Source organism: Silurus meridionalis, chromosome 1, assembly GCF_014805685.1.
Source record: "Silurus meridionalis isolate SWU-2019-XX chromosome 1, ASM1480568v1, whole genome shotgun sequence".
In the NCBI taxonomy this organism is placed as follows: Eukaryota; Metazoa; Chordata; class Actinopteri; order Siluriformes; family Siluridae; genus Silurus; species Silurus meridionalis.
Genome location: NC_060884.1, coordinates 13,657,071 through 13,671,216, shown reverse-complemented (window position 1 = coordinate 13,671,216; position 14,146 = coordinate 13,657,071). Strand labels below are relative to the sequence as shown.

General features: G+C 37.6%; 1 protein-coding gene across 1 annotated transcript; it reads right to left on the bottom strand.

The window, feature by feature from the left end:
• Positions 1-802: 802 nt before the first annotated feature.
• Positions 803-13,850, bottom strand: smpd2b (sphingomyelin phosphodiesterase 2b). The gene is made up of 11 exons (XM_046857463.1): positions 13,715-13,850; positions 12,389-12,477; positions 11,866-11,962; positions 7,991-8,067; positions 7,694-7,787; positions 7,182-7,271; positions 7,005-7,087; positions 4,498-4,630; positions 4,305-4,409; positions 2,747-2,903; positions 803-2,662 (listed from the first exon to the last, which is right to left on the bottom strand). The coding sequence occupies exons 2-11, from the start codon at positions 12,424-12,426 to the stop codon at positions 2,274-2,276; spliced, it is 1,263 nt and encodes a 420-aa protein (XP_046713419.1). The 5' UTR covers positions 12,427-12,477; positions 13,715-13,850; the 3' UTR covers positions 803-2,273.
• Between the last annotated feature and the right edge of the window lie 296 nt (positions 13,851-14,146).

The following is a 14,146-nucleotide window of genomic DNA, read 5'->3' as shown; positions in this document are numbered from 1 at the left end:
CGAGATTGAGATGGTTTAGACATGTGCAGAGGAGGGACATGGGGTATATCAGTAGGAGAATGCTGAGGATGGAGCCACCAGGAAGGAGGAAAAGAGGAAGACCAAGGAGGAGTTTTATGGATGTGGTGAGGGAAGACATGCAGGTAGTTGGGTTGAAAGAGGCAGATGTAGAGGACAGGGGGGAATGGAGACGGATGATCCGCTGTGGCGACCCCTAATGGGAGAAGCAGAAAGAAGAAGTAATAAAGGAAAAACAAAACAAAACAGAAGAAACGCATACACAAGGACTGAGAGAACATACACGGAGGAACTAGACACAGAGTGTAGCATGAGCAACCTGGGGATGTAGCAGTGAGGCAGCAATCTTATCCTCAGCAACTCCCTGCCTATATCCTCAATAATATCCATCAATTATTCATAACGATAAAACCACCCAGTATGTTGAAGACCCTTGTATTGCCGAAACAGCCCTGTCCCGTTGAAGCATGGACTCCTAAATACTTCTGAAAGTTTGTGGCGTTATCAGATATCAAGAGCGGATCCACTTCAAGCCTAACGCGTGCCCATTTTTCCTGTTTCGAAAACGTCAACCTCGAGATCTGACTGTTCAGTTGATACCTAATATATCCCGATCCTTAATATGTGGCACTGTAATGAAATTCAAATCATTGTTATTTGACTTTGCAGGTCAGTGGCTGTAATGGCTGATTTGGGACAATGTCCACTGTTAAAATCCCTTTACAAATAAAACTGAATTGAATTTGTGTTTGCAAATACAAATCAAATTAAAGACAATTACCACTTTTGCCTTTGTAATAAGAATCATTTATTTCTTCTAAAAACACTGCATCTATTGTTGCAACTGAAAGCATAAACGTGAGCAAATTGAATGCATGTAGGGTTTACAGAGAATAGACAAGAGTATATGACATGTATGAGGTATAGAAATATATATACACATAAAACTGGCATCTTTCGGCATCCATAAAGTATACAGTACATATAAGTGTGTAATGAAATCGGAGTGAGTAAGTGATTCCAGTACAGTTAATTGAAAATGCTTCAAAAAAACAGATAATGCAAATGTGTAGTTTTTATTTTATCTACTATTTGTGTAAACACAACAAATACAGGATTTAAGCAGGATCCATCTTATATAAGGAAGACATTAAAGTTATTTAATAGACATTATTGGTTATTTAAATGACCTGCACTGCAGGATTAAAATCAGTCTGATAATTAAATAAAAATCTACTTGGCCTGATAAATATAAGACATTTGTGAGATAATGGATATTACCAAAGCGTATCCGGCTTAATGACAATAAATAAGAGCAACAACTGGTCCATTTATCTAACGGAACATGGACGCACAGAGTGTGTAAGGAATCAAACCTGATGGAGTGTGCTGTTATAGGAACATAAAGAAACACCTTCTGACCAATACAAATGAAGCAGATTTTGTGTATAAGTTTGGTTATGCAATGTTATATCCTACACTTTGGTTACTTTTTTAAATTTCGGTCGTATTCCCGATGATTGTTCGTTTGACTAAGCAAGGTGAATGGTCCAATTCCTGAGACAGACGTCCATCTATGCGTTATATACTGAGTTACAATCTCATTACTCAAATCAAGGACACATAATATTAATGAGAAGTGTGACGCACATGCTTTTTTAAAATTTTTGCTAGTGGTACTAATAGCTTCAGCTTGTGTAGAATCATCAGTGAGGAAGACAGCTAGTGGCACACCTGGCATGTGTCCTGGGTAATCCCTTGAGAAATAGACAGCTGAGACATAGCTGAGACAGCGAAGACATAGCTGAGATCACTCAGGCCAGGTATCGTAAATGCGTCATTGCTTGTGGTGTCATTTTCACTGAAGAAAGATTGTCATGAAAAAAAAAATCGCCATTTATTTCCAGGCAAAAAAAAATAAAAAATCTCCCACGATTTATATTTTGCACATTTCTAAAAGCCGTTTAAAATGTTTTGTGGGCTGCGAATGAAACTTATAAATGAATGACAGATAAGCTGATTGATATAGTTTTGATTTTGTATCTGTACTCAGAACGCAAGTTAATACCAGGTATGAACAGAGCCATGGAAAGATTTGGAACCATCTACAATGAGTCAATCAGAAAACTCTTAAAAGTGGTTCAGCTTAGCCTTGTTCGAAATCTATGAAATTAGCAGACGTCACCTTGCAAGAAAATAATCCTCAAATTTATGTGAGTGGTTCAGGAGTGTTTACAGCTTCGATTCTTCATTATTCAGGCTTCTGCAGCCTTTTTGGTATGTTCCTTGTCCTTAGGCAATTCTTTCAGATGTTCTTGCAGGCTGCCAACTGTAAGCCTCATCTGGTCCTCTGCTCCTTGCAGGGACTTCACTTCCATGGTGTAAAATATGTACAGGAAGGTGGCAGAAAGAAGGATGGTAAAGCACAGCGCCCCCAAGAGGTAGAAGGAAGCTTTGGGGAAAGGCTGCTCAGTTCCCAGGGAGAATATAGGCACAGCAGCTATGGCTAACTCAAGCAGCAGCAACACCAGGCCCATGAATCCTGTGCGTGCAGCTGTGTAGCGCATGCGCTCAGCACAATGCAGGCCCACCTTCACCTCTGTACGAGCCTCGGTCACAATGTTGATCAGCTCAGAAAGGTTAACTAAAAAAAAAAAAAAACATAAACGGGGAAACATTTTACAGCATGGCCAAAAAGAATCCGGTGGGGGAAAAAAGCTTGATTTACCTTCAGTGCATTCTTTTTCTCGCTTCTCGTTTTCCAAAGGGGAAAGCAGAAGGTCAGTGCTCAGAGCTTCGTGGTCAGAGTAAGGAAAGTCATAGCCAGGAACAGAGCCCTTGGTAGTAGACAGAGATTCACAACTCACATCCACTTTCCCTGATCCCTGTTAATAAAACACAATTCAGATTAAAGATTTTTTTTATATTCATTTATTTGACAAACATTTTAATTTTCATCTAAATACTGTACTGTTTATGGGTTGGTCACACTAGACTTTTAGCATTCGCCATTTCTTCTGAGGCCTGCTGAGGACATAGGCAGCAACCAAATTTGAATTGGAATTCAGTGGAAGGAAAAGTGTAACGTGACAAGCCCATTAGCCAAAACTGTGTAAGTATGCAAATATATATCATACTATTCGTTTTTTTATTTTTACAATACCCTTAGTTGTCAGTTTATTATATATGCCTCAGTTTTATCTCTACACGATTTACATGTTTACTTTTTTAAACATTTGTACTGGAAAAAGACCCGCTAATCAGTGTTGTATCTAATCATCATGTACAGCAAAAAAGGTGATACAATACACTACCATATACCTTTTAAAATATGCATGTACTTCAAGAAAAAGAGGCTAAAGCATGCACAGTGCCTGTCAAAAGTTTGGAAACGTTTAGCCATTTATCGGTTTTTGAGACGCATCCTAATAAAAAGATGTTTTTATTGGTTGGGAAGATATCACACAACCTATAGCAATCAAACTAAACTCAACTAGAAAACCTTATGGAGCAATAGCAAATGATGTCTCTGTTACTGTAATTTTATATGCCAAAAAATTTGATAAAAGGCAAAAACACAATAATTAGACAGCAAATGACTGGAAGAACGTTCTATATAAAGATGAGCTCAAATGTGACATTTTTGACTCTAACAGAAGAACTTATGTAAGATGGAGAACAGGACAGAAGATGTTACCAGACAGCATCACACTCACAGTGAAACATGGTGGTGGAGGCTTAATGGTTTGAGGGTGTTTTTTGGAGCAGGTAATATTAGAGATTTATTCCAGGTTAAAGAAATACTGAACCAACATGGCTACCATTTCATTCCTATATGCCATGCAGTTCCATCCGGACCAAGACTACTGTACCAACTTTACCATTTAACAAAACAATGAGTGTTATTTAGAGAGCAAACAATCAGTTGGAGTGTTATCTATCACCTAATGGCCTGCTCAGTCAATGCACCTAAATCCTAGTGTACTGCTCTGGGATGAACTGGGTCACGAGGTCAGAATAAAATATCAGGTGAATGTTTGAAGAAACTAACTGTCTAAGAGACTAAGCTGCAATTCATACATACAGAGGGTAACTAAGTGAAAATAAAGTTTAACAGCTGTGGATTTGTTTGGTCAGAATAAATCTTCATACCGTTAAATGACCTAGTTTGTTGCATAAAAACAAAAGAAATGTGCATGCTTCTCTTCAAAATCGATGAAAGACCAGGCGTTCCAAACATTTGACAGTGTTACCACGAGTTGTCCTGTAAAATCAAGCACATTCACCTTGAATAAGATGTAGTCGATACGGATTCCTTCTCCAAAAGGAATAAGCTCATGATTATTTGTGAAGGGGTTGTCTGTTATATGGGTGAATCCCTGTTCACATCCCTGAAAATTGTAAACGCAATATTGCTGTTAACAACTGAATGATTGACAGTCACAGAAAGATACACTGCCTGGCCACGGCAATACTCACGTCGAAGTTGGCTGTTTCGGCGAAGCAGTCTTTGAGTCCGCAGTAGCTGCGCACCAATCTAACACCAAGGTCTTCAGGATGCATGTTTAAATCCCCCCCTAATATAACCACATCTGCCCCAGCACATGTGTGCCTGAGTGAGAGGAAATGCAGACTTTATTTTTAAATTAAATCCTTAATGAATCCTTTTGATGGTGTTTGAACATTTAGTCATGGAAGCCTAATAGTGCACACCTAATGCTCTTTATTTTACATTCGAATCGGGGTACTTCTTAACGTAAGGCTGCTACTGTATATATGAGCAGAATGACGCGTCGCATGGTCTCCTTTGCTTTGCGGCTTACCAAGTTTCTTCCTCACTCTTCAAAAGCATGCAGTTCGGTAGATCATCCATGCTAACCTTCTCTAAGTGTGTAGAAGGGTGTGAATGTGTGTGCGCAAAGTGTTCTGCAATAGATAAACATATGGGCCACAGGTAAGGACCAGCCTTATAAAGTTTCCATATAGGCACACCAAATGCATTTAGAATCTGATCTCTGGGCCATATTGCACTGAAAAGTCCAAACATAAATTTTGTTCACAAATTTGATGCTGTAACCATGCATTCTTTCTAAAAAAAAAAAAAAAAAACAATTTTGTGGTATCACAATAAGAGGGGTGAATACTTATTTAAGCTTATGTACTTTCCTTAGGTAGGGAATAATTCAATTGAATAATAGTATGTCGCTGTGTGTGCATATATGATAAGAATACAGGGAGTGCAGAATTATTAGGCAAATGAGTATTTTGACCACATCATCCTCGTTATGCATGTTGTCTTACTCCAAGCTGTATAGGCTGGAAAGCCTACTACCAATTAAGCATATTAGGTGATGTGCATCTCTGTAATGAGAAGGGGTGTGGTCTAATGACATCAACACCCTATATCAGGTGTGCATAATTATTAGGCAACTTCCTTTCCTTTGGCAAAATGGGTCAAAAGAAGGACTTGACAGGCTCAGAAAAGTCAAAAATAGTGAGATATATTGCAGAGGATGCAGCAGTCTTAAAATAGCCAAGCTTCTGAGCGTGATCATCGAACAATCAAGCGTTTCATTCAAAATAGTCGACAGGGTCGCAAGAAGCGTGTGGAAAAACCAAGGCGCAAAATAACTGCCCGTGAACTGAGAAAAGTCAAGCGTGCAGCTGCCAAGATGCCACTTGCCACCAATTTGGCCATATTTCAGAGCTGCAACATCACTGGGTGCCCAAAAGCACAAGGTGTGCAATACTCAGAGACATGGCCAAGGTAAGAAAGGCAGAAAGTCGACCACCACTGAACAAGACACACAAGCTGAAACGTCAAGACTGGGCCAAGAAATATCTCAAGACTGATTTTTCTAAGGTTTTATGGACTGATGAAATGAGAGTGAGTCTTGATGGGCCAGATGGATGGGCCCGTGGCTGGATTGGTAAAGGGCAGAGAGCTCCAGTCCGACTCAGGCGCCAGCAAGGTGGAGGTGGAGTACTGGTTTGGGCTGGTATCATCAAAGATGAGCTTGTGGGGCCTTTTCGGGTTGAGGATGGAGTCAAGCTGAACTCCCAGTCCTACTGCCAGTTTCTGGAAGACACCTTCTTCAAGCAGTGGTACAGGAAGAAGTCTGCATCCTTCAAGAAAAACATGATTTTCATGCAGGACAATGCTCCATCACACACGTCCAAGTACTCCACAGCGTGGCTGGCAAGAAAGGGTATAAAAGAAGAAAATCTAATGATATGGCCTCCTTGTTCACCTGATCTGAACCCCATTGAGAACCTGTGGTCCATCATCAAATGTCGATTTACAAGGAGGAAAACAGTACACCTCTCTGAACAGTGTCTGGGAGGCTGTGGTTGCTGCTGCATAATGTTGATGGTGAACAGATCAAAACACTGACAGAATCCATGGATGGCAGGCTTTTGAGTGTCCTTGCAAAGAAAGGTGGCTATATTGGTCACTGATTTGTTTTTGTTTGGTTTTTGAATGTCAGACATGTATATTTGTGAATGTTGAGATGTTATATTGGTTTCACTGGTAAAAATAAATAATTGAAATGGGTATGAATTTGTTTTTTGTTAAGTTGCCTAATAATTATGCACAGTAATAGTCACCTGCACACACAGATATCCCCCTAAAATAGCTAAAACTAAAAACTACTTCCAAAAATATTCAGCTTTGATATTAATGAGTTTTTTGTGTTCATTGAGAACATGGTTGTTGTTCAAATTAAATCCTCAAATAAAATTAATCCTCAAAAATACAACTTGCCTAATAATTCTGCACTCCCTGTATGATTTGAAGAAATGTGTGTTTGGCACTAAATTGCAGTCTGTTCATATATGCTTAGTTTATCTGCTAGTGCATTCAGAATGAACCTTACTGTTGTTTAATTAAATGACTTTTATTTGTCTAGCCCACTTGACACTGGATTAAGTGCACTGTAGCCCGTTTTATATCTCTTATCTAAAAACAGAGAGTGGTTTAATACCGTATAAAGTTTTGAAGCTCCCAGGCCTGCACCACTCTGTGAGCGAGATAGGAATCTTGCTCTCTGGAATACTCAGCATGCAGCTGTTGGGGAAAAGACATATAAAAAAGGGAGGTGCTACAACTCAGGGCTGATCACACACCTATACATTTCCCAAAACAATGTTTTTCGACTTACATGAGTGACGTAGACATGCACCATCATCCCACTGATATTCAGCAGTAATTTCCCAACAGCTTTACCCCCAAACCAGTCTCCGTGATGGGCCTGGCACAGAAAAAAGACGATTCTTAGACGATATCTTATCCATTCCACTAAAACATTTATACGCTGGCTTTAAGTGAGGAAAATGCTTCAGGTGTGCTATCATAAAAACATCAGTTTATCACTGACAGCAAATATAAACAAATCCCAATTACCTAACAAACCCAAGACCTCCTTTACTATGCCAACAATGAACCATTTGCCAAAAGCCCATTTGAATAAGCTAATACTACAGAAAATATATAACAGAGGCATTTAGTGTTAACATGTAATTTGCCTTAAATCTTATTTTTGTGCAGACCATACTGTTATAGAAAATTCAACATCATCTAAAAAATTTACTGTTCATATTAATGCTTTGGTCTGATTAGGAGCAGCGATCTGATCCAAAACATTTAGCAAAAACACGATTGGACTGGACTCACCATGTAAGGATAACCATTCAAGGAGTATTTGTAGAGAAAGACGTCATGGATTCTATGCTTGGAAAAGGCCGCCAGTCCACTTCCAAAAAATCCACTAAAAATCAGAAGTTTAAAGCAAACAAATATAAATAATGATACAAACTTTAATAATTATAGCTTTATTATGGTTTAATGATAGCAATTTCATGCACATGGAAGGAACAAATAAGACTTTAAAATAAATAGTAATTTATTACAATGTATTGAATAAATAACATTATAAACTTAAAAGACACGAATGCAATGTTCGGATCTTGCCTTTTAAAATAATGGGAATGAGGATGTGTGCTGGCAAGCTTCGCTTTCAAGAAGTGGAAGTCTTTTTCACTCCAAACCTAGAACACAGGTCAGGAAAAGAAGACGAAAATTGCAGTGTCAAACGTTCTTCCCTTAATCTGAGTTTATCTCTCTTGAGTAACATGACTAAACCACTTCCTTCAATAGAGCTGAACTTGGTCAGCACTATTCTAGCTCATGGATCATTACAGAGAGATTATCACGTACCAAAAAAATATATATATTTATATTGCAGAATGCCTCAGAATTAAAAACTAGTATTAAGTCAATCCCTGCAGTGAGTGAGTCAGTATGGAAAGCAGGAAATTAATACTATTATAATCCTCTTAAGTAAAGTCTTAGTTTACTTTGGCAAGCTGTAGGACTAACAAACAATAGATTATTCACTACTGAGTGAAGACTGCATTACAAGTTGAAACCGCATATTGAAAGCTTGATTAACCTAACTGTATCAAAAGCAAAGTGCTTTTAGTCTTACATTGTGTCAAAAACACTTTACTGTTGGGTAAAGACAGATAGGTGATGCTCTACTGCAATGCAGTGTGGAGCCATAAAGCAGTAAAACCCCACTAACGTTCCAGCTATAAAGATACAGATATGGACAAGGGAACGATAATAATAGATTGTTTGTCTGTATGCTGTTAAAGGGAGCAGGATTATTGCTGTCATGGTTAAATATATATATATATATATATATATATATATATATATATATATGTATGTATGTATATATATATATATATATATATATATATATATATATATATATATATATATATATATATTTATTTATTTTTCAAGATTTTTTATTTCTCTTAACTTTATATTGAATTACATGCACACCAGGATATTCAGGGTGTTAAACAGTTAAACAGAACGGCCTATTGAAGTTATTGCATGATAATAAATGAACACATTACTGTAACGGACATATGTTGTCAAACAAAAATGATCAACTAAATGAACCAAATCAATAATCATTAATTATTACAGGGTTCCCTGGTGGTCTAGTGGTTAGGATGGGAACCAACCCCAGGCATTAGGGTTGCACAAGCCAGTGCACTCTTAGTGCCGGTCCCAAGCCCGGATAAATGGGGAGGGTTGCGTTAGGAAGGGCATCCAGCGTAAAAACATGTGCCAAATCGAACATGCGGATCATGAATACGGATGATCCGCTGTGGCGATCCCTAATGGGAGAAGCCGAAAGAAAGTATTAGTCATTAATTACAAATTACAAATTTAGAATGAACTTTTTTATCTGTATAATCGCCACACACACACATACACCCTTTCACAATGTGAATAACATGGGCAATCTACCTTGGCAGAATTTGCACATACATGACTTTCATATGTACATTGCACTCTTTATATATGCACATATTTTTTTTTCTCTCCTCTTCTTGCATTTGCACTATTGCAATATTGTACATTTGTATTTTATCTTTTCATGTACATTGGACACTAAACCCTTGAATTTTTAAGATCCATGCAACTGTAAGCTCATACATTTCTGTGTATTGTTTGCAATTTAAACATGGTGTTAATGTTGCCATAACACTGAGCCATAAAGGTTATAGGTTAACTAGGATTGTAAGTTAGAATGTTTTCCTGAATAAGGCTATGCATGTGGGAAAATCATTGTTCACCCGTGTTCACTGAAAATAGGCCTCATTGCTCAAGTTGGAGACAAGCAGATTTTTTTCAGAAATTGATTGAAGGAACATTCAAGAAGTCTAGATAATGTAAGAATGGACGTAACCAAATTCAGGTCATATCCTTTTTATCAGAGTACCTCATAAAAGTGCTCTGTAGTCTCTAGCATATGATAGCTCAGTTGGTCTGGAACTAAGCAAACCACTAAAAAAGAATGAGTTTTATTTTATGGGGATAAACTAAGGAATGCAAAAACAATAATAGAGTAAGCAAACGCAATCACAATTTTAAAACTTAGAATGTAGATATTTAAAACTACAGCGTATCCTAAATAGTGTCTATGCATAGCAAAATATTTTTTACAATTTTTTATACATATTTTATTTTAATTTTTTTCCGATAGCCTTTAAGAAAAAAACATATTGAAATGGTTATCGAGGCTAGATAAGAAAGCTCTTGCAAGGAAGTTGCAAAGGACTTTAAAGAGGAAACGTGACAAACACTTAATTTACAGCGTTTGACAAACGGCCTTATCTAGAAAGACATACAGGTTAAAGGGCATGCACAAGGGACCAGCTTAGTGGTGCTGGAATTTGAACTCACAATTGTCCAATCAGAAGAGTTAAGTCTAATGAGTGTTGAGAACCAAGGTTGAAAGAGAGTGGACTCAACGTGTGTTTAGAAAGAAATGGTAATCATAGAGAATGTTTTGCAAAAAAAAAAAAAGGGGTTGATTTCCTCTGTGTATGTTAACTTGTGAGACACCCTGTAGTCATTCAATTACAACAAAAGAAATGTTGCCACACACACACACACACACACATTATATATATATATATATATATATATATATATATATATATATATATAGATAGATAGATAGATAGATAGATAGATAGAGAGAGAGAGAGAGAGAGAGAGAGAGAGAGAGAGAGAGAAAAAGCGAGACGGGGAGAGAGAGAGAGAGAGAGAGAGATTAATACTAGTAGTTCTGGACAATAGCACTGAGCACTAATTACTCAACAGAGAGATGATTTGAAGTGATGAATTGTGCACACTTATAAGGAAAAAAAGAGGTCAGGAATGTGCACTTTAGAGCTCTTCAGCATCAGCCTATCCAAAGCTGCTGATAAATTCTGTGGATATTTCTGGTTTGGGTTGGCCTATACAAACATTAACACAGGTTTACTACAAACATGATCAATGAGGCTCATAACAAGTGGCAAAAGCAGAACTGAAAAAAAAAAAAAAAAAAAAAAAGAAAAACATTTAAATTTCTCCATAATGGATGATGATTAAATTTTTTGTAATGAAATACAGCAGGGAAAAAAACACTTTCATTGCCAAAGTAGAATGATTTTTGATGACCATGTAAATCATTCAATACAATTATCTACACAGTAGCAAACGACACAAGAATCTACACCCAGTGAACGCTTCATTCCTGATCCCTGTTCTACGCAGAAATGCTGATGAAATTCTTTTACATGTTTGTTGGGTTTAGAGGTGAGAAGACTAAGAAGTGCTTGCTCTATAGGTATAACAACTTCCTTTAAATGCCAATCCCTATTGATTTTTCTTCCCCATTTTCTTCCAATTTGGCCATTTTGCCATGTCCACCCTTAGCTAACTATATCCTAGCACAATAGAGCAAAATATTCTCCCTTTAAAACATATGCAGCCAGTTACTGCATCTTTTCCGACTACTGCACAGAAACTCAATACCTCTTACATATTCATAACCTCAAAAGGACCCACAATCGGTTAGTGTTGCAGAGTAATGCAATCTCTTCTCTCCAGAGAGCACGGCCAAGTTTGCTCTCTTGAAATCCTGGCATGAGCAAAATTGACAATTCTGTCTCATGAACTCCATTTAGAGGGGAGATTTTTGGGTCTTGCAGGACCTCCTGGTCTCTAACTGGTTTATGATTTGCTGTACTGAATTCTGTCACTTTGTTAAACTTGCATCGTAAAAAGAACAAGCACATTAGTGACACTTGTGAGTAAAATGTTTTTTTAATTTGGGTCACGAAGGAAATTTTGGCTCACTTTTTCTATTGCCAATGAGGACTTTGTATAGCAAAAAAAGGACTCACTAAAATCCTACAATCCATATTATCTTGTTTAATTAAGAGACAAAAGTGTGTGTGTGCATGGGTGTGTGTGTGTGTTTATCTCACCTCCTGCAGTAATACTACATCATGCTGGTCTTTGCTTAGCAGATCTCCAATCATGGCATATCGCTGAGCACGGTGCTTACTAAGGTAGCGGATTCCCCTAAAATCACAAACACACAGATCACACATACTGACACTCTAAACAACAAACCACATTGCTGATGATAAACATTTATTTTAATGTGTGTATGCCAAGTCAGTGTCAAAGACCAAAGCAAGAAGGAAGCAACATAAGATTCAATGGTACATTTTGCTGTATCACAAACACCCTCTCCTTTCTAACATAGTACTTTGACAACCTTGAGGTAGATTCGGTGAAACTCGAGTGGCTTCGTTTAAATTATTCAGCGGTTACCCTAGAAGTAGTCGGACATTTGTAGAAAAAAAACATGGGGCTGATTAAATTCACGTCACTCATAGTGTATTCTTTTTACTTGTAGTGTTTTTGTTTTTGTCTAAGCAGCTTAAGAGATTACTTAAGATCTTTCTGTGTGTAATGTAAGGAATATCTGCCTGGTGTGCTCACCAGCAGTTGAGAGAGAAGATCCGTAGTCTAATAGTCATTCTGGCTGTCACAGGATGGTGAGAGAAGTGTGATCAACTCGGCAAGAATAGCTGCATCAGCAGGGGAAATAAAATGGTCAGCAAGAAAACGACAATGTTAAGTCACATTACTAAGAAGGTGAAAGTTTGCAGATATGTTTAGAAGCTATGTGAACAAAATAAAAGACGAGTGCTTCTCCAGCTTCCAGAAAACAGGACACTCAGTTGGTTGTACATAAAATAAACTGTGCATCTCTCTCTCTCTCTCTCTCTCTGATATATATGTATTTCTGACATATTCATCTTTCAGTCTGTCTGACCAATCTATCTGCCTGATCTGTCTATCTAAACTATCTGGTTTGTATGTCTGATCTCTCTCTCGCTCTATCTATCTATCTATCTATCTATCTATCTATCTATCTATCTGACATATTCATCCTTCAGTCTGTCTGACCTATCTATCTGCCTGATCTGTCTAAACTATCTGGTTTGTATGTCTGATCTCTCTATCTATCTATCTATCTATCTATCTATCTATCTATCTATCTATCTATCTATCTGACATATTCATCCCTCAGTCTGTCTGACCTATCTATCTGCCTGATCTGTCTAAACTATCTGGTTTGTATGTCTGATCTCTCTCTCGCTCTATCTATCTATCTATCTATCTATCTATCTATCTATCTATCTATCTATCTATCTGACATGTTCACCTCTTTAAGTCTGTCTGACCTATCTATCTGCCTATCTATCTAAACTATCTGGTTTGTATGTCTGATCTATCTATCTATCTATCTATCTATCTATCTATCTATCTATCTATCTATCTATCCTGTCCTACTTTTCTATCTATGCTATATAACAGTGGTTTATTTGTGGCTCTATCAGCATTTTTTTACATCAGTAACAGTTCACCAATACAGAATAAAGATTCAGACGAGCCAAATGGAAAAGCTGTTGGTGAGCAGTATTGTTTACGGAAAACTCTCTTCTCACGTAATCAATCCTTTGTTCAAACTTTTTTACTTATTCAAAAACTCCCATTATGGATTTATTTCTGAAACTCAGCAAATGCGTTTGTAATGCATTTAAACGAATGTCAGTGCGCCATTAAATGAGTGCGCAAGCTGTGCTTTTATATGTGCAATTATCCAGGCAAAAGATAAAAAAAATAAGCTGATAGAAGTGTCATACCCTCCTGCTATGACTACTCTTATCAAGAGCACTTATAGTGAAGCTAAAGCTAACGGGCTAATGAATCATTTCCGGTAGTTCTGCATGAAATGTAATACAGTAAGTTTGCGTTTACCTGTAATGGACTCGTTCGCGCTTTCACGCGGAAAAAGTTGGGGGGAAAGTATCCGCGATTAATGATGAAGCCAGATACACTGCAGACCAGGAGGAAGTTTTGGCTGTGTGTGTGTGTGTGTGTGTGTGTGTTCTGCGAGCTGTCACGGAGCTCCGATTCATTACACAGCCGTTTCCGGGTCTTGGTGACGTAAACACGGGGGCCATTTTCACATCAGTGATGTGAGCAAAGTAGATGCTCTACTTCCCAATTGCCATTGAGCATATTAAACAACATTTCTAAGGCGTCTGTTTTATATCTAAATCTTGATAAATGTGAACGGATGACCATTAAATATGTTTCTCTGTTCGGTATTCCAGTTAGGCCGGAGGTGACATATCTGTCATGGTGTAGTTATACGTAAGGATAAGGCGGTTAGATGTAAATTAAATT